This window comes from Falco peregrinus, chromosome 7, assembly GCF_023634155.1.
Source record: "Falco peregrinus isolate bFalPer1 chromosome 7, bFalPer1.pri, whole genome shotgun sequence".
Taxonomy (NCBI): domain Eukaryota; kingdom Metazoa; phylum Chordata; class Aves; order Falconiformes; family Falconidae; genus Falco; species Falco peregrinus.
Window position 1 is genome coordinate 14,824,062 of NC_073727.1, and position 26,730 is coordinate 14,850,791.

At 42.8% G+C, this 26,730-nt stretch overlaps 1 protein-coding gene and 1 long non-coding RNA gene across 3 annotated transcripts in view; one reads left to right on the forward strand and one right to left on the reverse strand.

The window, feature by feature from the left end:
* RUNX2 (RUNX family transcription factor 2) overlaps nucleotides 1-21,968 on the reverse strand; it is a 95,993-nt gene extending 74,025 nt beyond the window's left edge. For both annotated transcript variants that reach the window (XM_055810076.1, XM_055810075.1), the window contains exons 1-3: nucleotides 18,769-21,968; nucleotides 11,083-11,239; nucleotides 5,288-5,392 (exon numbers count right to left, since the gene is read on the reverse strand). In XM_055810076.1, the coding sequence (XP_055666051.1) occupies nucleotides 5,288-5,392; nucleotides 11,083-11,239; nucleotides 18,769-19,068 (562 nt within the window). In that variant the 5' untranslated portion in view covers nucleotides 19,069-21,968. The remainder of the gene's footprint in view (nucleotides 1-5,287; nucleotides 5,393-11,082; nucleotides 11,240-18,768) is intronic.
* Nucleotides 1,440-13,106, forward strand: LOC114012663 (uncharacterized). The gene is made up of 4 exons (XR_003555278.2): nucleotides 1,440-1,748; nucleotides 3,819-3,949; nucleotides 8,902-9,124; nucleotides 12,804-13,106. It is a non-coding gene; the product is annotated as an uncharacterized LOC114012663 (long non-coding RNA).
* Nucleotides 21,969-26,730: the final 4,762 nt, after the last annotated feature.

The following is a 26,730-nucleotide window of genomic DNA, read 5'->3' on the forward strand; positions in this document are numbered from 1 at the left end:
TAGGGAGTGAATGTGTCATGATGTCTTGCATTTTACACTGCAAAGAGGACCTGGTGTTGTACCACTGAAATCTGAAACACCAGCTCCTTATGGTCACCTGAGCACAGGAGGTCAGGTCCCAGCCCATAAGTGGACTGTGGTCATGCTCAAATATGTTAACAATAGTCACAGAAAAGAACCTAAACCCCATAGCATAGCCACGCTAAACATTTCTTTGGCTGTATAATCACATTTTGCCTTATTTCTTACAAAGAGGCATTATAATGCAAACATTAAGCAGTTACAATGTCATTCAAAGCAACTTGCAAACTGCCAGACTGCCCACTCTGCCTTCCTCTGCTCCCACTTACGCTGGGAGAAATTCGGAATAACCCAACCTATCTCAGTAGAGGCTTATCACTCTGAAAGACACCAGCGCGAGTCACAGATTTTCTAACTATGGTTTGGATCAAAACCCAGGACTCATTCATCGTATCTCAGGGTATTTAGTATTGACTTCAATTAAAAACCTCCTCGCCGTGCCAAAATGCTTGCAGATGCAAACTTCCGCGTTCAGTGTCTGCAACACATCGCTTGAAAAAAGCTGTGATGCTACATTTACAGGCTGAGGTAGATGGAGAAAGTAGGACCTGCCTGTAAAATTTCCCCTTGTTCTGCAAACTCTCTCTCTCTCTGCAATGCACCAATTCACCACAGTGCAAAAATACACACTTCAGTCAATACATTCTTGGGAAGGAATGGGGGCTGGTAGAGTGGTTTTTGAAGGCAAGCCACAGAATATTCTAAACAGGGGACACGCAGCGTGTTTTAACTGCTGTGATAATTCTGCATAAAGAGATGTTAAGGATCTAGCTCCTTGCTGTAGCATGCCATGTGTCCCTGAATAAAATTACTGCCATGCAGGCTGTTAGCAGAGGAATGCGTAAACAGACAATGTATCCTTGCATCAGTTCCACAAAATGTTGCACAACACAAATGCCTCTCGATGTGTCATTTCCTGCTTGGCCACCAGCCCAGCTGCTGACAGGCAGTCAACAAGAAAAAAAAAAAAAAGAAGAAAAAAAAGAAAAAAAAAGTTTTTCTAAAAAAAAGAAAAAAGAAAAAAAGAAAAAAACCCCCAAAACTGACAGATTTAAAGCTGTTCTACTCCAAAGGACATTCCACTAGCCCCAGACTTATCCCTCCACCCTGCGCCTTTGAAAGAAAAGGAGGAGAACTTCCTAAAAACTCTTACGGTTTTAAGTCTAGGAATCTCAAAAATCTCAATCACTTATCTGCTTTTTATAAGCCAGGTCGGCCAAACAGTTAATACAAAGGCTGAGCAGAACCTCTCACTGGCTTTCCCTGGCTTCTGCAGCGTGCATAGACAAAAAGGTGATGTTTGCTCATACCTTTCATCACGTGTGCACCTTGCAAGCTGCAGTGGCAGAGATATTTGGGAGCTGAATGAAGCAGAGCAGCTTTCTCCTACTGAAACGCTTCACTTCAAAGCTCAGAACTACTTTTCCACTCATGCTGATAAAGAAAATTGTAGTTGGTGACTTTGGAGACTACCTTTAATTAGAGATGAACTAAAGTCTTTGGAAGACAGGCAAAGTATGAAAATATATAGACTTCTCCTCCCTCCTTTCTCCTGATTTCTCTCCTGAATGGGTTTCTACCAAAAACAGCCAGAAAGAAGGACACGTCTCCTATTCAAAAGCTACCGCTATGGAAGGGCAAATAAATATTTCTGTAATTATAACAAGGTAAGGAAAAGGCATTAAATGAGGATTTAGGTAAAGGTCTGGGGGGGGGGGGGTGTTCTGGGTTTTTTGGTTTTTTTTCTTCTTATTTTAATTACTTTACAGTGATCTCTTGCTGTCAGTCAGTTATGACCTCATGACAACTTATTTCTCCAGAAAACTCCTTTCAGCCCTCCCAGCTGGAAGGCAGCTCTGCTGGCCAAGATGTGCATATGGCAGAGGTTTTATCCTGGATGTGAGGAGAGAAAAATATCTGCAGGATTTCCCAATGATTCTCAAAGATCTTATACAACCCTGCCTCCACACTCTGTCACTCAAGAGTGCTATGTGCTGTCTCAATCCAGTACAAAGACTGTGCAACACAGTAGATGTCCCTGGATGGTAATCTAGATAGACTGAAATAGATAATTAAAAATAAATACATCTTTTCCAAAGAAAAATCATCAGAAGACCTTTTCTCACATAGAAATGGGAAGTTTTCCTAACAGAGCAACCTGACATCACTGTCTCTATTAAACTGTTTTAAAATAATAACAGAGAGGCAAGGCAGCAAGCTTCTACAAGCATCTGTTTAATACAACTAAATGGCACTTACATTTAAGAACCTGACTTTCTGAAGTGCTGAGCATCCAAAACACCAACTGGAGTCACTGCATGCCACGACTGTTCAGCACTCTTAAAGTCAGGCTCTAAATGATTGTGATATCTGTCATGGTATTGCTGCTACTCCTACTGCTGCTGGAAAGCACGCAGCATTCGTTCGCTCCAGTCAACTTGCCAACAGAAGGTCAGAGTGCCTCGCCTATAAACAAGCCTTACAAATTCACGATCTAAAGCATGATGTCATGTCTTAAAATGATAAGCTGGCAACAAAGTAAATGACATTTTGTAAAGATGTGCATAATTTTATGTTTACGCTACTTAGAATGAAGGTTCTAATAAGTCATTGGTTGTGTTCCTTTAAAGGGAAGTTTTATAACTGAGATGAATCACAACTGCAAAAGATCAAAGTTTAAAAACATCAATGATGCCATGGGGTACTTTTTAATCTTGTAATGAATGATGATCATGTGCTCTTATGAAGTTGGTCCAACTGCCAACGCCAGATGTGTATATTAAGAAAAAAGTTGTTTGTAATGTGACAGCTCTGGTTGAGCTGCCAGAGAGAGGAAAACTAGGATAACATGCTTGAGATGTCGAAGCAAAATACTGATCCTGGCAGAGAGGGGCACTATTTGCCGATACATAATTTTTTAAGAAAAACAGATTAGCTATCACAGCCGCTCACTGACTTGAATTCCTTATTGCCCCCAACCACCTAATTTTCCTTATGCAATGTAAATGCCAGATACACTTCTTGAACAATTACTACCAAACGGCAATAAATCTACATGAGTGGAGGGGCTCTCAGAAGGAAGCAGAACATCAGTGAAATTCCCACAGCCCACTGGAGCTACTCTTTCCCTGAAAATTCAAGTTTAAAAACTGGTGATCCTTGAAAGTATCAGACTGCAATAACAGAACTTGCAGAACCAAACTGACCACAGAGTGGAGCTTCACTAAGCATTTAGCCAAAATATTAAAATTCAAATGGACATTCAAGCTCAAATTCGGCTTTAGAAAAATATTTATGAAGAAAAAAGACACTATAACTCCTGTAACTCTAGGCTATAAGGACTAAGTTACTGAGCATTCCTAGGTACTGAGCATTCAATGAGAATAGCAGACAGGTAACACGTCTAGAGGCCTTTCAGGCCTAAACTAAAAAACTCCAGCAGAACTGGGAAAATTTATTAAGTTATATGAACACAGCCTCACTTTTAATCCACTGATCACCAAAATACTTAGTCCCAATGCAGGCAGGTTCCCTTTCTGTGCTACACCGGGTAGTCCGTGCTAGCCTCTGTGTCATTTTCAAACTGCTCTGTTCTTTCACAGTGGTTGTGTCCCTGCTAGGAGGCTTCCTCTTTTGTGGATGCCCTAATACATACGTGGAAGCAGCCTCCAGATGGGAATGGCTAAATGATACATAACTTATTCCTGGTTTTTACTCCATGAATGCACTTTTCCCAGTGTCTCCAAGTAACCTACGTGGAGCACCAGCTGCAAGTGAAAATGAAAAATGGGAAGTGATTCAGCTCGGGATAGAAGACCGAACAAGAATCCCCTCGCTGTGACAGACTGACACCTCAGCTGTAGAGCAGGTAGCAATTTAACTATCTACGTGATGAAATTTATCGAGAGCTACTTGCTTTTTATTATCTGTTATTCAAGATGAAACTCAACAGTCTGGACAGTTCTTACAGAAGGCATTTCAGTTCCTTTCTCTCAGTGTAAGAGGAGGTGACACTGCAGCATGTATTAGCATGAGAAATACTTAATTGCGTGAATGCTGTCTACGTCTTTCTGTGTCTTCTGCCTTTGTGATATTTCAAACAAAACTCCAGAAAAGCTTGTTAAAGGTCTCATTTGTATGTGCAGATCAATGGTGAAATAATTACTTGAGATGCCTCTCTTATAGGGATTTTTTTAATGTGGTTATTCATCAAATAATTCTTCATCTCTAAATGTAATTTAAATACAGCTATACCTGGTTAATCCAATCAATTTAGAAAGGGTCGTTCCAGTTAAATTAAGAAAAAATTCCAGTACTGGCTCATCAGTGATACCCATATGATGTGAGACTGGTTACCAGCTAAATGTGCTAGACAGAGAGACAGCTGTATAAATCATGATGGATTAACCAGACTTGACTGTATCTAAAAATAAGCACTACCCATAACACTGCTAGGGCACGACAAAACACAATTGTCATAAAAATATAGTCAGTGATGATTGCAAATATATCCTTAGTAAGTTAGGAAGGTGCACTGCTATGGCATAAACGGCTGAGTGAAAACCTGCTGGACTATGTTTAAACAAAACATACTTTCCATGCACAAATAAGAAACAAAGACCATGCTGCTGATATGCTGTTTTTTTATCTTTCTTTGGCCCCCAGGGGTCTATGATGAGTCCATAGCTGAAAACCAATTTCAGGTATGATGAGATTAACCAGGTGCATTAATTATCTGATGGCAAAAGAATTTAAGGGCAAACAAAAAGGCACTATATTATGTATTTTCTCTCTGTGCTAGGACTGATCCTGAAAGATCAGTCTCCTGTTTTGTTCTAAACATCTTCAGTTGGAACCTTACAGGAGTTTAGGGAATTCAGCATATTGCAGGATTGTACCTATTATGCCTACATCAGATTATATATAAATACAGTGGGTTTAATTCTCATTTACGTTGGCACATAATGTATCAAGACCTTGATGTGAATGAGAATCAGGTTCGTGATTGCCCAAATTCAGCCAAACACTTAAGTGTGCGTTTAATGCAAGTATGTGTGTGGTCCAGTAGACTCCAAATTAAGCATGCGCTTACATATTTTGCTAAGCAAGAACCAATGTTTGACAAAGACATATATTTCATTTATAGGTCTCCGTTAAAACAAAATTAAGCAGACGTTAAGTGCAAAAATGAGAATATAATACTCACTTCTTGGCTCCCTTGGCCCATCCACTGTAACCTTTATAGCTCTGTGGTACGTAGCGACTTGGGGGGGATTTGTCAGGACAGTTATTGTCAAAGTAAAGCTCTTTCCTACAAAGGGGAAAAAACAACAAGGAATGAGTGATTACAACATGAAAACAGTCACATGCATGTTCAGTAAAGAATCAAAGACGTTTAAAATTATTCCCTGTCGTTACCACAATCGTGAAAATTAAAAACAACTGACCATAGGAGTTTTCCTTCCCTTCAGTTTTACTCTATGTCAAGAATATGTCCATGTGTTGACAATCTAAATGTTTCTTATTTAATAATGGGTCATCATACAATGACAGAACAAAAGTGATTCACTGCTGAGGACAAGCCAAATTCTTTGCTGCATTGAAAGTGGTGTAAATCCAAAGCAAGTCAGACAATTTAAAAATTTACTCCAGTTTTGCAGCTGTGTGACAGAGAGCAGAATGTGGCCACATGTTATTTACTTCACACAGTTTTATCATTTCATTTGTTTGACTCGACTACAATAAGATGAGGAAAGAATATAATTTCCTCCTGGGAGTTATTTTAGCAGGGAATCAGTGTCTCCTGTCCTTCATATGCCAGGGGTAGTATGATGATATCATTCTTACTGGAACACACTTTTTCCCTTACATATAGTCCATCTATGAAATATTAAGAAAGCCCCCAGCTTTCCGGTGAGGGTGAGAAACTGCTATGTGCATGTATGTTGCTATCAGAAGTTTGTATATTTTTTTAAATTTTATTTTCAAAATTCGAATTCATGCAGAGATTGCACAAGATCATCCGCAGCCTTTAGCTGAATCAAAACGTTAAAAAGAAATAAATAAAGGGAGCTGCCTGCGTCTGAGTGCACATTCTCACAAGGCGCTGGCCCCCGTTCGGGAGACTCACTGACAGTTGTAATCTGTTAGATATGCAACGGTTAGTCATGTCAGATAGTCAAAACTGAAAACTGTTTCAAGACAGGAAAAGGTGGGCGTACAACAGTGACTCAATAAAACAGTCAGCAGTCTTCGGCCTTCATGCTCATTTAAGCTGTTACTTTACCAGACACTTAAAACTCTCTTTCCCCCCCCTCCTCCGCCTCCTCGCTGTGTGTATACGTGCATTTTTGTTGCTAGGGCTTTTCCTCTCACTGAACTCTGAAGGCATTCAATCAAGACACAAATCTTAAATGATATGTAACAGCGCAAACTTAATGCATTTTTTTTGAGCCTAATATAGAACAGCTTATATATAAGGCATAATACAGAACAGAGCTTTGGCTGTCAAATCTGGTAATTGGTCTTTCTTTCTGGTCCAAGTCATATATCCCCCAAACCTGCCTGAGACACGCATCATTTATTATCAGGAGTGCAACTTCAAACTGTCTTGGCTATATTTTTTCACGAACTAGAATGCGACATGGATATTTTTTAAGGAAATATAACTGTCATTTAGAGTAAAATGATTTTCCAGGTGTGGCTGTGCCCCAGCTGTGCCCACCTCTCCAAGAGACACAGGTTAGAGGGAAGGTCAGAACCCAGCAAAGGTGCAAAAATCTCAGGAGGCTGAATCCCATCTCAGTGGAGATGCATGGCTGAAAGTGGCTTTCCCCAGTTTCATTGAGAAATGGATTATTTCTCAGATCTTTTGAGACTGATCATCACAAGAGGAGAATTAGGTGTATGTAAGGATGTCCAGCCTTTGTCAAATCCTGCCCATTCGCCATCCCCAGAGGTAAACTGTGTGTCCTGCCAGAGTACAGTGTGTACAAAGGCATCCTCCAGGCATACAGCAACAGCTCTACTTAAGCACATAGTGCTTCCATGCCTGCTTCTTTAGGGCTGAAAAAGGTCTGTGCCTTTTCTTCCTCTCCAAGCAGGTATTAGCCTATTGCTTGTATACGTATCATTCACCAGGGATAGGTTTAAGGCCTCCTGCAGCACCAGCTTATCATGTCAAAAAGTTCTGACTATTAAATTGTATGATGATGACATTCAGATGACAATTACCCATACAAAATCAGTGGCATGTTATTGGTAAAAAAGACACTAAAGGGATTTTCTATATACCTTCCAATGAAGACTTCAGCTTTCCAATGCTACCGTTCTGCTTATATGCCAAATCAGTATAAAAGTCCATCACAACTAAAAATTAACCCAACAAAATATACTGTTTGTAAGGTGCTGTGAAATCATTCTATAGCAAAGCACAGCAACATTTTCTACACTAAGTGTACCTCAACAGGATGCAGTGGCCAGAAAAAAAAGCCTTCCTCAATATAAAGAGCTATGTTTTGACCTCACCTGTGAGCATTTCTACCTTGTCACCTCTGAGCCAGCCTAAGTTGAAGAGGTAAGTATCTAATTTGAAAATGAAACTGGTTTTGTTCCCCAAGTGGTATTCTCCCAGACTAAAGCATTAATGAAGTAACACTGCTGAAGCCCACTCGCACTCAGTAAACAGTACATCACTTCATCGCAGGGAGCTAAGCAGCCCTGCCAGTGCACTCAGGTTCCAGGGCTTTCAAGAGATGATTTACATATTACAGGATTAAGAACAAAATAAATTTTTTAAGGTCCCCTCTTTCAATGATGCTTATGTCTTCCGCAGATACTTCACAGATATCCCTCTTCAGCCACAAAATCCTTTAATGCACTTTTTATCACCTTTCTTTATTGCTCTTAGTCATTTCAACTACTCACTTTCAGAGGCTAAAGTCTAATTGTAGTTCTCTTTTATTAAATTCCCCAGCCAAGCAGTCATCTGGCACTATTGCTTCAGTGTGTCTAAACTGTGCATTCTTTGTTATTCACACATGTGAGCCGAGCTGACACAGAGGAGGACGAGATGGACATATGCTGAAGCACAAGGCAAACCCCAGAAATTAGCTTGAAAGGAGACTCGGCAGCTTGTGTGTGTTGCATATTTTTTCAGTTAGATGCTAATGTGATTAAAGTATCAGGACACAACAAAATTAAGGTTATGATCCTTTGCTTATTGAAGACAGGAATTCTTTCTTCTCTGCGCTGTGGATCAGGCTTGTAAAAGTGAGCTACCGCCTGAAAACCACATACAAACAACTTCTGCATTCACACAAAGCACCCCAGTTCCTTATTCTTATGAATCCAGAAAAGGTGTTTAAGAGAAATTATACAAACAAAAACGTGAAGCTTCTGTCAGGCAAGCAACATTAATATGTATAAAACCCCAGTTGCTTCGTTCAGCCATGGGAAGCAAGAAAAAACGTGGGAGAGGAGGTGAAGTGCTAAGTTGATGATTCAGACTTCACAATCAAATTTAGAGATACAGAGATCAAAGCACGAGCTGTTTAGAAAGATGTAAATCTAAAGTCAGGAACAGGTGTGGATTAGTTTCTCGCCACCGAAAAATGATTTCTTTATTACTTTATTTTTCCTGTTCTACTTCAAGATCTGCATCTACCGGTATTTTTCTACGTAAGGAGCTTTCTCACTTCTGTTTGCAACTACTGCTTTCTTTTCCTGCTATTTTAAGCCGAGTTCTAAAAATCTATCATTAATGATAACTCTTTCTCCTTCTCTCCCTCTCTCTCTCTCTCTCCCCCTCTCTGTTCTAAGTCTGGAAGACAAGTCTGGACCAATTTCTCCATCCTGCCTCTGGCAGCAGAATGCAGCATTTCAGATCCTCCACCGAGTCCCGGCTGCTTCAAAGGAAAAGCCCTACTTTCTTCCGTTAAGATCATAAGAAATATAGGGGGAGGGGGTCAGCTCTGTTTGGACATAATTACACTTCATCAAAAGAAGCTTTCTTCATCTTCCATGCGTGAAAAGTCTGCAAGCAGTTAAGTCTGTCTTTTTTCTTCCTTTTTTTTTTTTTTTTTTTTTTTTTTTAAATATAAAAATTGCTATTTGGGAAACTAGCCAAAACTCAGAAAGCCAATATAGTAAAACAGTGCACACCCTTTGTTTTTCTTTGAAGTCTCTTAAATAAATATGTTGAGGGTTTGAAAAGTACACTATTGCTTTTCCATAGATACTACCCAGACTGATCAGAGAAAAAGTCTATTCCAAGTCTGCTAGACACAAATATAAATTAAACTACTGGAACACAATTTTAGGAGGTTTGTGCTTGTATGTGTCTGTAGCCGTATCTACTGGAGCTTTAGGCCCTATATTTCATTTCCTATGCTTTAATAAAAAGTATATATCATCGGTTTCAAATGAAATTCACAGATCAGAGGTAGTACATCACATCTCAGTTCTTTTTCAGCACTACTGAAAGACTGATACACTAGTGAACTTTTACTGCAAGGCAGCAGTAGTGATGGAGCCAGAGAACTTTCAAACCTAATCCATCAGCAGAATAACAAAGCAGACTGGGGTTTTTTAAAGAAAGCAAGACAAATGGAAGAGATAGGTAACACCTTATCCAAAAGGGCAGTGAACTCCATATTTATATTGCATTACTGTTGCAATAGTCATTCAGTCTTTCAAGTTCTTCTTTATTAAAAATACTTTTTAAGTTGTAAAATGATAAAGAGAATTGTTGACCAGGTCACTAAAATAAAAAAATAGCCACTGTAAGCCACGCTTATGGACACACTTTCAGAAAGCACTTCTAAAAGCGTGCCAACTGATTTAGATTATCTAGGCCTCTGTCATATGTTTAATATTTTTTTTTGGACAAATACTCTTCCCTTCATTAAGATGAATTACAACTGCTTTCTGAAGAATATTACTATAAAATTAGCTTTATTGCTAATTTCCCAGGACAACTCTTTGGCTTCTGTTGCTTTGTTTTGCCCCATGCAAGGCTAGTTAAAATAAAAATTAATAATTACTTTAAATACATAGAGGAAAAAAATGTAGGTTGGATCAATGACTGATAAAACAAACCCCTCTGAAGATTCTTGCAGCAACAACTGAAGTGCCAGCTTCCTTCGAGCTATCCTTTCAATCATTACCTGAAATTTGAAAGCAGCTACAAGGCTCTTAAAAAGGAATTCTTGCAAACTTGCAATAATTACAAAGGCTTTCTATAAGTGCAGTGCAGTTTCCAGATTATAGGAAGCTCCTAAACAGCTGGAAGACAATGACAGCACTCTACATCTTCAAAAAAAACCCCAACCCATATTGAAAGTTACCCTGTCATTTAAAGTAAAGGTTAAATTTAGTTCAAGCCCAAGCTTACCAGCAATTCATAAAAAGTTAACCAGTTTACTAAAAAGAAAAGTACAAACTATTTTTGCAGGTCATATGCAGTTTGATTGTAAAGGCCAGGGAAGTCACTTGAAAGCTTTCCACCAATAGCTGTAAGCCCTTAAAGATGTAAGCCCTTGAAGAATATAACCTATAGCACGTGATATGCAAATTCCCCTTAATTATAGGTCTTCTGCAACAGCTTCAGAAGCAGCTCTACTGCTGAAGGGAATTCTCCACCTCTCACTGCATGGCCTGAGATACACTCTCTGACTCCAGATAACCTAGATCACAAATACCCCCATTTTCTTCTACTTCTGTTGTGTGATTATAATAGGGAAGCAGATACTCTGCAAATAATTTTTCAAAATCTGTGTCTGATAAAAACATAGACACACGATGAGTCAGAAAAACATGAGAGAAACTCTTAACTTGGTTTGCACAAATGCTGAAGATTGCAAATAAAATATGCATTATCCCTCCAAATAAAAGGCCAACGTGACATTATTTACAGATTAATCAGTATTTCATTGCAATGTAAGTTTTACATCTAGACATCAGTTTTACTTCATTATGGATGCATAAAATGCAGTGGCCTACCTCTTCCACTTCTGCCCACAAATCGTAAGTCATTAAATCTGGCCACCTGGTTCTTCATCACAGCAGAAGCATTTCGTAGCTCTGCAGAGTAGTTCTCATCGTTTCCAGCCATGACAGTGACCACTGTTCCATCAGGCACTTCTCCTAGGGCGACCACCTGTTAAAATGGGAAGACAACCACAACTCGTGAAGCAACACTTTGAAAACGCATGTCTCCATCCCAGCTTTGCAGGCTGCCATGCTCATTACAAAGCTCTGTGGCAGCTTCTCCAGCCTGCTGTGGAGTCATGTATTAGCTGAACACAGAACAAAGTGCCACATCAAACAAAGAAACATCTTGTATTGTCTCCCATTCGCATAGCCTAATAGGGAGTTTCTTCTTTGTTACAGTTCTTCAGAAACATTCAACATCCTTATGTAGAGTGCATGGTTTAATGCTTCCTGAAGGCCAACTTTGTTCTTAGCAACCAGTGAGAGGCCAGAAAACATGAGGCATGGCTTGTATCCATAAATTATATGCGGGAACGCATTTGAAATGGAAAGTTAGAAATTACTATTAGCAGCCTTATCACCCAGATTTGGTTCTACTTCTCTGCTGGTTGCACTCATCGCCTTGACCCTAGAACTCCTCAAACTTCAAGCTAGAGAGACACACACACACACACCCCCCACCTACCTATCCCAGGAGTGGCACCAGGGGCATTAGCAGACAAAGCTCTCCACCCAACACGCTGTTGCGATGGAGCACTTTATGGCTGGAATTCAAACTCTTCAGATGCAATATAAAACAAAGGCTGTACTTCCTTGCAGGCATGCAAATTCTCATAGCACTCACAAGAGTTGCTTGTGGTTAGCACTGATACCTCCCTCAAATTCCAGGATGGGTGAACAGAAAATATCAAAGTATTTCTCCCTATGTTTCAGCTACCTGATAGTCTCACTTTTATGCTTCAGTGGTTGTGTAGTGCTCCATCACCTGATTACATAAATGCCACAGAGCAGACAGCTACTGTCTTCTAATCTGTAACCACCAGGGATACCTACAGTGTTACTGCACTGTGACTTTTTAAAGTAAAAATAAAGTTAAGCAGGAATATACTAAGTTACAAGGAAGAAATCATACACATGCCTCACATGGGGCAGAAAAGTCCACAAAAGTATCAAGAAAATAATTTTGTTTTACCCAGTTAGCTAATACCCACAATGGAAATAAATTGTAACAAAAAGAGATTCAGAAATATGGTATGGCTGAGCTCAAAGTTGGAAAAAAAATATACCTTGAGATACAAAGTCTGTCCCCTTCCAGTTTCTACTAATTGACATGGTCAGATACAACTTTTTGTATTATGCAGAGTAATTTATTCTGTCTCCTGAAATATATATTACATTTTGTCATAAGCCCTGCTTGAAATTTCTTTCTTGTAAGTGATCCTGGCTGAAACTAATAATTGCAGGTTGCACTGTTATATTAATTAAGTGGAAAGAATGAAGAGCTCTGCATATATAGGGAGAGCATTATGTCGTCCAATGCGCTGTACAATTTTTCTCTAGAACAATAAAAACTAACGACAAGGGTATACAAAATCTGAAATTATTTTAAATGGACTATATTACTGAAAATTATAGCTTGTCTTATTTAAAAGAAATACCGAAGAGAAAGAATAAAGCAAAGCTGAAAAGGATCTACCCTGGTGCTTTTCTGTCTTTCCGTAAAACACCAGGTAATACCACCCGAAACTGGAAACTGAGTTTTGCCACAAACAACTGTGAGGTCTCCATCTATCAAGCAAAGATTTTACTTTAAAGTGATGTGAACGTCCCTGAACATAACAACACAGGAACCACCGCTGCGGATAAGATCTGAGGTCCCACTAGCTCACTGCCTTGGGTCTGACAGCAACCAGGTCTGCCAGCTTCAAAGCAAGGTGTAAGGAATAATAAATAATAATCAAATAACAAATAATAAGCTGCTGAACAGATTACAGAGCTGACTCTAACTCTTAATAAATGGATATTGGCTTACACTTGACAGCATGGGGCTTGAGATTACTTATAAAACACTCTCCAGGTTGTGATAGACCACGTTATCTCTGGACAGTGCTGTCATGCACATTAGCATCCAGGGGAGTTGCAACCTATGCTTTTTATATCTCATGAAACAAGGAGGAAAAAAAAATAAATCACACCAACTCCAGAAATGCAAAGAAGCCGAGAACACAGGAGGAAGTGTGAGTCTGCCAGGGGCCTCGGAAGAGGGAGCAGAATGACTGCAGCCTCAGCTCACCTCTTTCTCTCGAGGTAACCAGAGCACAGAGCAGGCAGCAGCATCGTATCTCCCTCTCACCCCAGTCTCCCGAACACAGGTACCGCTTGCAAAACCTGGGCAGGCGGAAGCAAGACCTCTTAAAATGCCCCCCCTGTGCCCCACTGCTTTTCAGAGCTTTCCTCCCTACCCGTTCCACTCAACGATGTCAGTTCAATTTGTCAGCTTAGACATCAGCCTAAAACTGCACGTGCCGCTGCCAGAGTCACTGGGCTGATAGCGCCTAATCAAGAACTGCATCATTACTGCAATGCACTGGCTTTCCGATGCAGTATGATGCAATATCACTATTTGTCTAGTTAGCAGAAGACCGAAGGAAAAGACAGACTGAAATCAGAGGTGAAAATAAAAACTTTGGCTAATAAAAGAAAGTCATGGGAAACTCCCCTGCTATGCAACAGGAGTAAAATGCTTGTTCTCTTCATACTTTTTTTACCATGAATTAGCAGAAGATTATTGCACACATACATAATAGCACTGGTTAGAAAAAAGCTTTGCAGAACAAGTTTGAAACCTGGAGAAATACATATCATTTTGAGAATTTAAAATAGTAATGTTACATACTGAAAAGCTGTTGGCATAAACCCCGATTTGGTAATTTTATGCCATGTATCAATCCAAAATTATTTACATATTCTTAGAAAAAGGATTGTAAATGCACTGTGAAATTAACTGTGTAAGAAAATAAAAACTAAAAGTAGCCACAGTGCACACTCCTTACCTATTCTTCAAACACAAATATCTCTAGTATTTCAAAATCTTTATTTTCCGCATTAAACCACCTACACATTTTGGTGATTAAAGATAGATTTTGCTTTTGCTTTTTTTTTTTTTTTAACTAAAGCTCAAAAAGGTACATGAAGTCAGATGAAGCCACAAAATAAAACCAAATCAATTCTTACAAATTGAAAATAACTATGTATTTTTTGTATAACACAATTCTTGTCCGGTTAGGCAACCTGTTTGCCCAGTTTCGGTCCACTGAGATTTGAACTGGCCAAAGTATGTACCCTAAAGACGGAAGTTATAAGCATGAAGCAAAACTACTATACAACAGCAGGTACTAAGACTTGCTGCGGAGTAAAAGGCTTGTTTCAAAAAGGAAAAAAAAAAAAAAAAAGCTAGTATACATGCTAAACAGTTCCTCTCAAATACTGATATCTACCGCTTCAACAACTTTTCTAGTGAAACACTGCATTCAAACAGCTTCTGAATGCAAAATCTTCTGTATTGAGAACGCTTTTTCCAGAGATTGCCAAAAGAGCATCTGATACTATTAAAAATATTTTAATGTTCTGTAACTTAAAACAGAATAACTGATTTGCACTACTTTTTGTTTCAAAATATACATCTGGGCTGACAATTTATACAGCAGGTTTCAGCTTGAAGCTATTTAAAACAGCTGAGTTATAAACTCTGAAAATTGGGGTTTGGAGTGGAAATGCTGACAGACCCTTAACTACTGTGGTGCTACTGGGGAGAAGTTTTAGACCCCATGTCCCTTTCCCCCGCCCCTGCCTTTAGGTCCGTTAAGACTCTTTGCTACTATCAGTATCACACAGAAGCCACTTGTAACATCTAACGTGGCAAGTTGAGTCTTTATGACTTCCAGTAAAAAATCCAGGCAGACATATAAACAGAGGGCCGAAGTCTGATGACTTAAATAAAGTCCTGCTGGACATTAAGATTAAAAAGTGAATACAATTTGGACCTGGGTGCACAATATCCATTTATTTTATGCTGGAATACTAATGGATAGTTAGAGCTATACTAACAGGTACAAGTCTAATGCTCTTCCCAACAAAACCAGTTTGCAGTAACAGTCTTATTAGTTACTACACACAACAGGGACTCCCTCCCCAGTGCGTGTAAATATTAGTAATTAAAATTCAAATCTAATACTAAGCCAACATTATTTCAAAAAATTATAATCAAACCAGCACTGTTTATAACATACTTCCTCTCCTGCATAAGATTTATGTTTTTTTAAATTAAACCAGTGCTATATCCAGAGTACTTTTTAACTAGACATCTCTGCAAGAGAATTATGACACACTTAACACACCACTCAAAACATTATCATCAACATATTATTTATTGCCAATAAAACTTCAAAAAGTGTGTTGTCTGTGAGCTGTTTTACTTTCAAGTTACTCCTTAGCCAAGATTTCTATAGCCCAAATCTCTCTCTTTCTCCCTTTCAGAGATAATTCCCATCCTGTTGTAGCACAGTCAAGTGTTTCACTGTATGATACGTGCAGCTTCTTTGGTCTAAAAGTACTGGACAGCTGCAAGCAAGTCAAATTTGAAAAATAAAATTAATCTTTAAAGCTGGTCAAAATTATTTCCACTGAGTTTCAAATTAATTTACCAGTAAATAAGGGTATGTACGTCTTCAGTGTATTTTAAAAAGTAGGCATCGCATACTGCAAATGAAAACACAGATGAACCTACAGCAGAAGGGAGCAAGGGGTGATGCGTCTATCTGACACATCAGTAAATTAATGAGATCTATACCTCCCTGTCAGCAACCAAACATAGGACCCAAATATAAGATGTGTATAACTATATATATTTGAACACAAAAAGATTAGGGAACTGTCTAATCCTTTTTCTACCTTTTTATCACATATAAGGATTCTTATTGTAAAAACATTCTGAATACTTTAATATTTAGTTTAGATCTTTCCCTTATTCTAATGAACTGCCACCGCATCCTTCGAATTGCTGTAAGGTAGGAGATGGCTCTGACGTTTCAAATGAAAACTGCAATGCAAGTACAATAATGCAAGAGCTCTATCATCCCTCCTATAAACAGCAACTATAATACCAACTTAATCTAATGCCTGATTAAATTATAATCACAATTTTCCAAAAGCTCCTCCTTCTCACCCCACAGCCCCTGTGAATCAGAATCACTGTGATCAACACCTAGAGTGCCTTGGAATGCGACACCAAGTCACGAAAACAGAAAACACCCTTTTTTTTTTGCCATATCTACTTCATCCGACCATCACGACCTGCAGAAGCAGGCCCTGTGCACAGGGTTCCTCCTGCAACTCCAGGCTCTCCCAGCTGCTGCCCTCACACAAAAGCACTTTAAAGTCAACTCTAATCTGCACCCCTATAACATTTCCAAAGCAAAGCTTCAGCTTTACCACCACTCACTTTACCACCAGCTCATTTAACCACTTCTACTAATTTTTTTCCCAGATAAATGGCAACGATAACACAGCTAGTGATGGGGACACACGAGAACAAGGTGATGTTCTGGAAATGCGCTGAGTGAGACTTTTTTTCCAAACTGTTCTACCTTTTGAGTGATTTCCAGGCACATTATTTGGCACATCGCGGGTGAGGGAGTGGTAAGCCCCTTGCAGGGCCACTCCACCCCGTCTCTGACCCCGCACCCCACTCAGGCAGGTGCTCTGGGACACCTGAGCCATCACCATCACCCTACCAAAGGCCACAGGAGAGAAAGCTCTGGAGAGAATACTTGCAAATACTACCAGGGGAGGAAAAGGGGTTGCTTTAAAGCGTGGGATTATTCTTGTTTATTATTACAGTTTTTCTAAAAAAAATCGTTTCCTCTTATTAGCACGCCATGGGGATGTAGACAGAAAATTAAAAGCAGCATCCTCGGTGCAAATCGGGGTGGTATTTATTACTTAAACGAGCGAACCCTGCCAAGGAGAGGTCTTCTAGCCAGACACTTCCTCGCTTGTCCACCAGGAGAAGTGAAGGGGCCCTGCGCCCCCCCCCTCCCCAGGAGCCCCATCCCCCCCTGCTCAGCCCCATCTCAGCCCGGGCTGCCTCTGGGGTAGGGGGGCAAAGCCCCTCTGCCCCCTCTCCCACCCCAGCGCCCCCAGCCTGACCCTCGGACCCCAGCCTCCAAAGAACGTTTCACCCACCCCAGATCCCCCAGTGCCACCTCTGGGAGTGGGGAAGAAGACAGGGGCACCCCCAGGGGTGAGGTACTGGGTTTCTCGGGGGGGGGGGGGGGGACACGACACGACACGCTTTGCACCCCCTCACTGAGCTCAGGCCGATGGGTAAATAACCCCTTCCTCAGGGAGGGAAAGCAATTGATTTTTTTTTTTTTTTTAAGAATGCCCAGGAGAGGGTCTGTGGAGAGAAGGGGGTGTCCCCAGGGGTGCTGCTGAGGGGGGCACAGGGTGCCCGGGGGCTGCGTGGGGGTGTCACGCCGGCACTGCCCCGCGGGGACGGAGATAACGGGATGGCTCCCGGGGTGCGCGCGGGGCGGGCCAGAGCACGGGGTGCATTGCCGGGGGGGGGGGGGGGGGGGGGGCACTGCAGCCGCTGCAGGGGTGAGGGGGCAGAACAGGCACTGCAAGGTGGCAGGGCAGAGCGGGCATTTCGGGGGGCACAGGAAGCATTGCGGGGCGGGGGGGGCACGGGAGCCACGGCAGGATGGGGTGTGTAGGAGGCACCGCGCGGGCTGCACAGAAGGCATTGCGGGGCGGTGGGCGGCGAGGACGCTTCGCGAGGGGGGATGATGTGTGTGTGGGGGGGGTGACAGGGGGCACGGCAGGACAGAGGGCACAGAAGCTACTGCAGGACGGGGAGGGGGGGCGGAGGCACAGCAGGACGGGGGAAGCACTGAGACACTGCAGGACGGGGAGCACGGGAGGCACAGCAGGATGGGGACAGGATACAGAAGCCACGGCAGGACTTGGGGGGGTTGGGGGTGTGCAGGAGGCATGGCAGGATGGGGGGGCAGAGAAGCCCCTGTGGGCCGAGGGGGAGCACGGAAGCAGGATGGGGGGCCAAGGGGAGGTACTGCAGGACTGGGGGGACACAGAAACCCCTGAAATCCGGGGGGGGGGGGGGGGGGGGCACGGGAGACATTGGAGGCATTGCAGGACTGGAGGGGCACAGACACCCCTGCAGGACGGGAGGGCACGGGAGACATTGCAGGACTGGGGGGGCACAGAGACCCCTGCAGGATGGGGGGGCACGGGAGACACTGCAGGACTGGGGAGGCACGGGGAGGTATTGCAGGACTGGGGGGGCACAGAGACCCCTGCAGGATGGAGGGGCACGGGAGACACTGCAGGACTGGAGGGGCACAGACACCCCTGCAGGATGGGGGGGTACGGGAGCCATTGCAGGACTGGGGGGGCACAGAGACCCCCTCAGGCCGGGGGACCGAGTGAGACACCGCCGGACTTGGTGGCGGTGGGGGGTGGGTGGCACAGGAGGTACCCAGGCCGGGGAGGGGGGGGGGGCAGTGAGGCCCCTGCGGGCCGGGGAGGGCAGAGGCGTCTCTGCGGGAGGAAGCGCGGCGCGGCGCGGGGGGAGGCAGCCCCGGCCGGCGGCGGCTGCGGGAGGGGGTGTCTCACCTTGAATGCCACCGGGAGGGTCTTGTTGCAGCGCCAGTGCGAGGGCAGCACGGAGCAGAGGAAGTTGGGGCTGTCGGTGCGGACCAGCTCGGCGGGGTGGTCAGCGATGATCTCCACCATGGTGCGGTTATCGTGGGGGCGCAGCCTGGGCACGGCGGCCGCCGCTTCTTGCTGCTGCTGCTGCTGCTGCTGCTGTTGGGCTACTACGACAGGGCTGACTTCGCTCATCTTGCCGGGCTGCAGGCTGCTGGAGGGGGGGCTGAACCTCCGGCTGGTGCTGGGATCTACGGGAATACGCATCACAACAGCCACAAGTTAGCGAGTTGGGGGGCGGGGGGGGGGGGAGCGGTAGGGGGATCGCTTGAGGAGGCGTGTAGTGGGGGGTGGGGGTTGTAAAAAAAAAAAATCTAGCCGAAAAAGGGGTGAATGAAAAAGTGGAGGGGTGAGGATATGGGGCAAAAAAAGCAAATCGGAGTGGGCGGGGGGGGAAACCCAAAAAACCACACACAAAAAAAAAAGCAAAAACAGGAGCGGATTAAACGCACGAAAAAAAAAAAAAAAAAGTCAAGTCTTTTTGTTTTGGTGGTGTTTTTTTTTAAAGAAAGATTGAGGGGGCGGGGGGTGATGCCGGTCCGGGGGCGCCTGCAGCCTGGAGAGCAGCGAGGAGACAGAGTCTGGCTGGGGGGTCCGGGGCTGCCCCTCTTAGCAAAGCCCGGCTGGAAACTGCATGGTCCCGGCTTCTGCCCAGCTGCAAAGCGCTGCTGCTTCTCCTCCTCCTTCCTTCCTTCCTTCTTGCACAGTCTCTCTGCTCTTTTCCCTCCTTCTAAGCCACCGTTTCTTCCCTCAAGTGCTTGAATTTCTTTCCTTTTTCTTCCCCTCCCTCCCCGTCCTCTTTTCCTTTTCGGATTTGCAAAAAGGTTGTCTTGGGAGAAGTCACACTCGCTGCTGGTTCAGTTTCCTGGGCTGCTGCTGTTGGCGGCCGCCAGAAGAAGAGCGTAACTCTCCAACCCGGGAGAGGGGGTGTTCAGGGGAACGTCCCGATTTCCTCCGAAGAAATCTTCCTCCTCCGGACAGAAAAAAAAAAAAAAAAAAAAAAAAAAAAAGGAGCAAACAAAAAGCCCCGCTGGGACAGAGGCGAGGAGCCGCTGGGCTCCCCCGCTTATTGCCTTTGGCTTCAGGAAGCGGAGGGAAGCAGGAGCTCGGGAAGGGGCTTGGGAAAAGTGGCTCCCCCCCCCCCCAGAAAAAAAAAAAGCAAAAAAAAAAAAAGCGCTCCCGAAGAGATTTCGGCGTGGAAAGAAAGTTACTGGGGTTGCTGGGGTGAAGGGGAAAGTCACAGGACTACTAATTAAAAGTGAGACTTTAGCCGGCTCCTTTGGGAGGATTCAGGACTTAAGAAAAGTTGAACTTTCGGATTCCCAGGGAAAAAAAGCGGGGAGCATAGCTGAAACAAAAACCAACAAAACACCCCTCCTTAGGCTGATTTCTAAAATATGACCAAGTAAATTCTGGGAAAAGGCAGCCTTGGTGCAGTCCGGTTCTTTTAATGAAGTCGCTGCTGGATCCGAGTCCGTTGAGTTGAATAGGCTAACAAAAATCTTTTTTTTTTTTCCGCCCTTGATGAACAACAGCAGCAAAAAGATCATTAAAATGTCGGTTTGTTTGAGTTATTTTTCTTTCTGAAAAATCGGGATTAAAAAAAAAAAAAAGCAACCAAAACCAACAAACTTCTTTTGGGTCCCAAGAAGTTGAGGTCGGGGAAGATGAAGGAGCCGAAAAAAAAAAATATTACGCCACAGTTTTTTTGTCCTGAATGTGGTTTTTGGAGGCTGGGATTTCTAATGATTAGGTTTTTGTGGTTTATATATACAGGACTCTCTGGCTAAGGCGATCATTATGCTGATGAGAGTCAGCAGCACGTGGTGCTTCAGTCCTCAGACTTCTGCAGCCTTCAAAATAAATAAAACAATGTGCATCCCCCACAGGAGGAGAAACTTTGCTTTAAGTCGCTCTCACCCACGGGGAGGAGGACGGGGACGGGGAAGGGGGGGAGCAGGAGACGGTCTCCGATCTCCACTTCTCTCCGGGTTTTTTCCATTAACACTTTTGGTCTTGTTTGTTTTTAAAAAAAAAAAAAAAAAGCATGAAAAATCTTGTTTGCAAAAAAATATAATAACAGTAAAAATAATCTGGTGCCAAACGCTTTTTTTTTCGCTAAGTCTCCGGTAGTCTAAAGCCTAAACCATTTCCTTGAATGAATGAAAGCTATAAAACCCCCTTCAGACTATTAAGGTAAAGGGAGTCTGGTTTGTTTTCTCCCTTTAAAAAAAAAAAAAAAAAAAAAAAAAAAAAAAGGGCAGATCTTATTAAAAACAATTTACATACCCAATAGTAAAAAAGTGTAACCGCCTCCCAGCGCAGATAACAACCTATCACAACCCTCTCTCTAATTTCTAAGGCTTTACTTCGACTTGCTACTTCCACCTTCTTGTAAAAAGTCGGCGCTGCGTGTGTGCTCCTTGCTCGCCTCCTGTGTGTGACTCGGGGCGCTGTGTGCCTGCCTGCCTACCGGGGCTGGGGGCTGCGGGGGTGGGGGGGGGCGGAATGCGCCCTTCTTGCGGAGCCTTTGCAAACCCTAAGCCCGGCACCCCGACCCAGCAGAAAAGCCAGGTTTGTCCTGCCTGCCCCACGGCCCAGCAGCCCGGCGGCCCCACGTACGTGGCCACGGGTGGGGCGATGTGTGCTTTCTGCGGGGGTGGGGTGGTGGAAACAACCTCCGGGGGTGTTTCCGCGCTCCGCGGAGCCTCCGCGCCCTCCGCCAGCCGGACTGGCAGCGCTTCCCGCCGTGCCCCTCACCGGCCGCTTTTCTGTCCCCCCCCCCGTCCCCCCCAAATTTCAGCCCCCCCCCCCTTTGTCCCTAAGGACAAAACCCCCGGCTCTGCACGGGGGGAAGGGGCGTGCAAATGCAGCAGCCAGGCAGCCGTGCTGCTCCTTCCGTCTTTGAATTTAAAGAATAATAAGAAGAAAAGATCTGATGTTCGGTCACAGGGGAGAGCTCTCGCTCCGCGCACCGCGCACCGCGCCTGCCGCCTCCGCTCCGCTCCGCTCCGCGCGCGCCCCGCCCCGCCCCGCCCCGCCGGGGACGGCGCGACGGGCACCCACCGCTGCCGTTATCCCTCGCTCCTCTGCCTTTCCCACGGTTAAACCGGAGAGGAACAGCCACTGACCCACTGCCTCGCTGGGCTCTTTTTTCTTTTTTTCCTCTTTCTCCCCCCCTTTCCCCGGGCTAGCCTTGGAGGGGCTCCGGAAGTTCCCTGTCCCGCGGTGAAAACGCGATCGCTGCGGGGAACGCCGCAAACCCCTTCTGAGCTCGCCCCGCGTCTTCCAACAACCGCAGGGATCTGCTTTTCCCCAAAAGTGGCCGCAAGCATTTCCACAGGGCAAACTGTAAGACCTAGTACATTCAGCAGCCCTGGTTTGCTATAGTTGCCATAGAGAAAATATATTTTATCATAACTATTTTGGTAATATGTTTATACCATAGGTTCTTTTGCCCTCCTCAGCTGAAGGGGAAATACATTCCATTAGAGCCATTCCAAAGGTGCTAGAATGAAGGCAAGAGGTCATCTTATATCCAAATCCTATATAAGCCTGACAGTCACGATTTACTCTATTTCAAAGAAGATACATTTCCACTTTTAATTAGCCACACTAAAAGTTTTACAGTTGCCTCTCTTCCTACTAAAATAAAATAAAAAGTTAATTAGGATACGCTAAAATAAGTTATTGGAAGCTACCGGTTTAAGGTCACTTAAAATAGTCCATGGTTATTTATAATGTCGAAATAAAATTTTCCACTGAACACCCTAACAAAGTTTCAGGTATCTGGCGCAGCTGATTTTCAGTCTCCGTGCAAAAATATCTTTCTGCTGAACATTTACACATTTAACAGGAACTTACTACAGCCTGGAACAGATCACAGCTCAGAGCACTAGAATTTTATTTAAATGGTTATGGACAAATTAATAAAAGTACCAGTAATGTTTATGGACCTGCATAAAAGCTGGATGTGATTTTTCAGAAAAAGTAATTTATGTTATGATATATATATATAATCTGGAACATTGGCTTGGATTTGGCTGAGACGGAGAGCAACCCTGCTGCTCGGTTTTCCTCGGGTTTTATTTCAGAACTACTCGGAATTTTAGCACTGGTTGCAAAATGGGTCATATTTTAAGATGTTAGAGAATTGTAGGAGGCTAGTGAAAAAATGTGCTTGCACTGTGAATTATGTCTTAACAAACACCTTCAGATCCACTTTATAGAATGGGATTTTCATTAGTACGGCTACGTCTGCTGCCATTGCAGTTGTCTTTTAGCTCTTCCACTTTTAACTATGTTATGAATACAGCCATAATTAGATTGCTTGTAGACAAAAAGGTAGTGTTTGAAAGAGCACCGAGTTTGTTTATCGCTACATTTATAAAACATGGGCCCAGCATACTCCTGTTGTAAGCATTGTGTGCTCAGAATGAAAAATAATTGTCAGATTTTAAAGATTCTAACCTGGATGATGTTCCCCAAATAAATAGTTTTGATGCCGGTTTGTTGGGCTGGAATGTGCTGTAAATACGATGAATACAGAATTTACTTTGAGCTTCTCTATATATGTAAATAGTGTTTGTGAAACTGGATTAATTGAATGGGTTCACTGGGTTTGTTATTGTATTGGGTATTTTTAGTCAGAGCGACTACAGCAATGTCAGCAATTATTACTAGAGTTAAGGACTTGCCAATATTCTCTTTCCAACATCTACCTTCCCAAAGTTTTTTATTCAGTCGTGAAAATGTGCACCGAGCCAAAATGTGTGAACTGAAGTAAGCTTAAGGCTGGAGAAGGTTTTGCCCAAATTTCCATTCATTTCAGTAGGGGCAAGATAAGCTCCAGTGTCTCTTGGCAGCATTTTGCTTTCGCTTTGGTTGTAAATTGACTGTTTGCCCAGCTATTCTTTGCTTTTTCTTAAGTATGACAAATAGTAACTCTAGATTTGCACATTATTTGGTCAGTTAAGTAGGCATGTGGTAATGAGTTCTGTAACTACAGCATTCATAGTCAGACTATGGACTACTATGGTTTGTTTAACTACTGTGTCCCTGCCCCATTGATTTACAGCCCAGATAAAAGAAGACTCTTTGCGTCCCAAAATTAGTTGAAAGCATTTAATATTTCAGCACCACGCACTGATTTTTAGCATTTACAGTCCCTGATACAAACATAAGCATAAAGGCTTGAACAACAGGCTGGAAAATGATTACATTAAAAAAAAAATCGATCTTGAGAATATTACTGTTTCCCACAGCATTTTCAGTAGGAAGTGAGGACCGAGAGCTGAGACTCTTGGCATTCTGTCTCAGGATTTGGTGCTGGTTTGCTGTGTGACCTCGGCACAAGCCTTTTAGCAAGTTTTCCTTCAGCATAAAATGGGGCACTATTACTGTATACTTTTTGAGATATAAAAATATTTGTTAAATTCTCAGAAGTCCAAAGATTAGCAGGGCTCCGCATCTGTAACACATACCAGTAATACCAGAAGAAAAAAATCTAAAAGCTGGTAAGAAACCTGCTGTGTCACTACTGAAAAATTGTCGGCTTTTCCATGGCACGCAGTGAAATGCACGTTATACAAACAACAAAGTAAATAGTTACTGCTTCAGATTTTTTTTTTTTTTTTCTAAATGATGTATTTTCTGCTTCTCTAATAAGCATGGGCTGCAAGCCTAGGTCTCGGTCCTACTGTAGGGTTCTCCCATTTCCCTCCCTGTCTGCAACCTCTTATGCCCCATTGGAATTGCATGTATTTCAATGAGGTTTAAAGCAGCAAATGACCATGTCATCATTGCAAAGTAAAGAAACGTGGGCCTACTTGTCATCTTATAACAGCGTTTGAAAGAGAAAGTATGGCCTGTGCTTTCTGGTAGTAAAAACCTGAATGTGTTGTATGATTAAAAAAATGTACGGCCTGTCTTTTTGAAAATTTTTTTTTTTTTGCTTGCAACGTGCAAACTGAAAATTAACTGTAGAAAGTTGTTAGGGTCCTCATATTTAAGGGAAAACTGCTTTTTTCATGGCAAGACCAACTTTGTCCCTTTCCATTAATTTTCCTCCCCAACTTCTGTGTGACTAATTTCAGAACGAGAAAAAAGGCATGTTTTTTCCTTGAATGCATTCAGATAAATTCAGCATGTTGTTTTAGAGATATAAAGGCTAAAAAATGAAAGCTTAACATTTCTCCCCCCCTCCCCTTCTTTCAGCATATATAAAATCAGCATGAGCCAGAAACTTCACGGTTATTTTTTCTGTTGACCTCAATGAAAACTGGTTCCCTAGACTAACTGTGGGGAAAGTGGGTGGTATAACTGTTTGTAATTAAAAAGGGTTTATACATTTGGAACCTTGCAGAGTCCCTACATTTTGCATGCTGGTTTTTAAGAGACTAATGAAGTGCACTCTGGCCAGATACAAGCTCCATAAAGCTCACACAGAAGATACTACAAGGCGTAAGTCAGTCTCGAGTGGGAGAGGTGGTTTTTAATGCTCTCAACCACAAGCACACCACCAGACCCTTGCATTTACACTGCCAGTGCTGCAACGGTGAGGATTCCCATTGTGAGTCTATTCTCGATAGCATGAATGGCAGAAAAAATTTTCAGTCAAATTCTTTGTTAATAACATGAGTCTTGAAATTGAAACCATAGAAAACAACCAAACAGTGATAGATGTGTTCTAAAAAGGATGAAAACATACAACATTAAAGAGGTGGTGCAGTCTATGGGAGTGAAATAGAAGAAGAAAGCATATGGTGATGGCAAATGTAAACATAATGGCCATAGCAAACCAGCTCTCGGAGGTACTATAAAAATTAATCTATTTTTGCCCTTTTTTTCCTGAAAATTCACTCAAATGATGAACAAAGCATAGCCACGCCAGACCATAGTCATATTTACAGTATGATATAATGTAATCCTGAAAATCCTGAGCATTCTGGTCACATTTTAGCATAATGTATGTGTGCCACACATTGTGTGGCCTTAAGACCTTGGGTGTGCAGGGCATAACACAGGATCTATCCCTTAGTCGACTTGTGGAATTGGCAGCCATGTCACAGGAGACAACAACATCAGTCCAAAAACAAGCCATAAGAGCAGATGACAAAACATTAGGCATCACAGGAATGATTCTCTCTAGTAATAAAAGACAAAGATCTGGCAGAAAAAATATTATAGGTGAAGCTGCCAGCAGTATCTGCAGTTAAGCTTGTCTACCACTTTCCAGTATAAGACCTTGTTTTCACTCACATAACGTTGCCAATTTTTAACTGTTCAGGATGAGCTTTTCAATCCTGAGTCTGCCTCAAGCTGAATTTTTTTGGAAACTTCCAGCAGAAATACTTCTGCTGCTTCTGAGATTGGGATTAAGAGAAAACACATTGTTTCACAACAGTTTAAAATTTCTTAGAATCATCCTAATATCTATTTTAGAGCTGGGATGGGAAGTTTTACTAAGTAGCAGAGGAATAAGGAGGAAAAATCAGATAAGTGCCTTTTGTTACCCTTGACCAAAAGGATCCACCCGAACTTGGCCGAGTTAGAAGTTGCTGAAAATTGTTGAGGTTTTTCTTGCGCATGCTCACTACAGATGGAGTAGTTGGCAGCTAAATTTTGCAAAGCCTCCACAGCAGCACTGGGCTTGCTAGGCTGGATTGGATCTGTAGTCAGTCTAGTGTGACCAATCTTCTCCCCGACAGTAGGCTGCACTGTTTTAGAGGTAAGGATAAGAAACCCTGGAGTCAGCACATAGATACGGGATCTATTCCTCCTTTAAGGTCTCATCCTAGTTAATAGTAGCTTATAAAATATGATCAGAAGGACTGTCAGCAGTTTTGTTTAAATTGTGTCTTTTAGAAG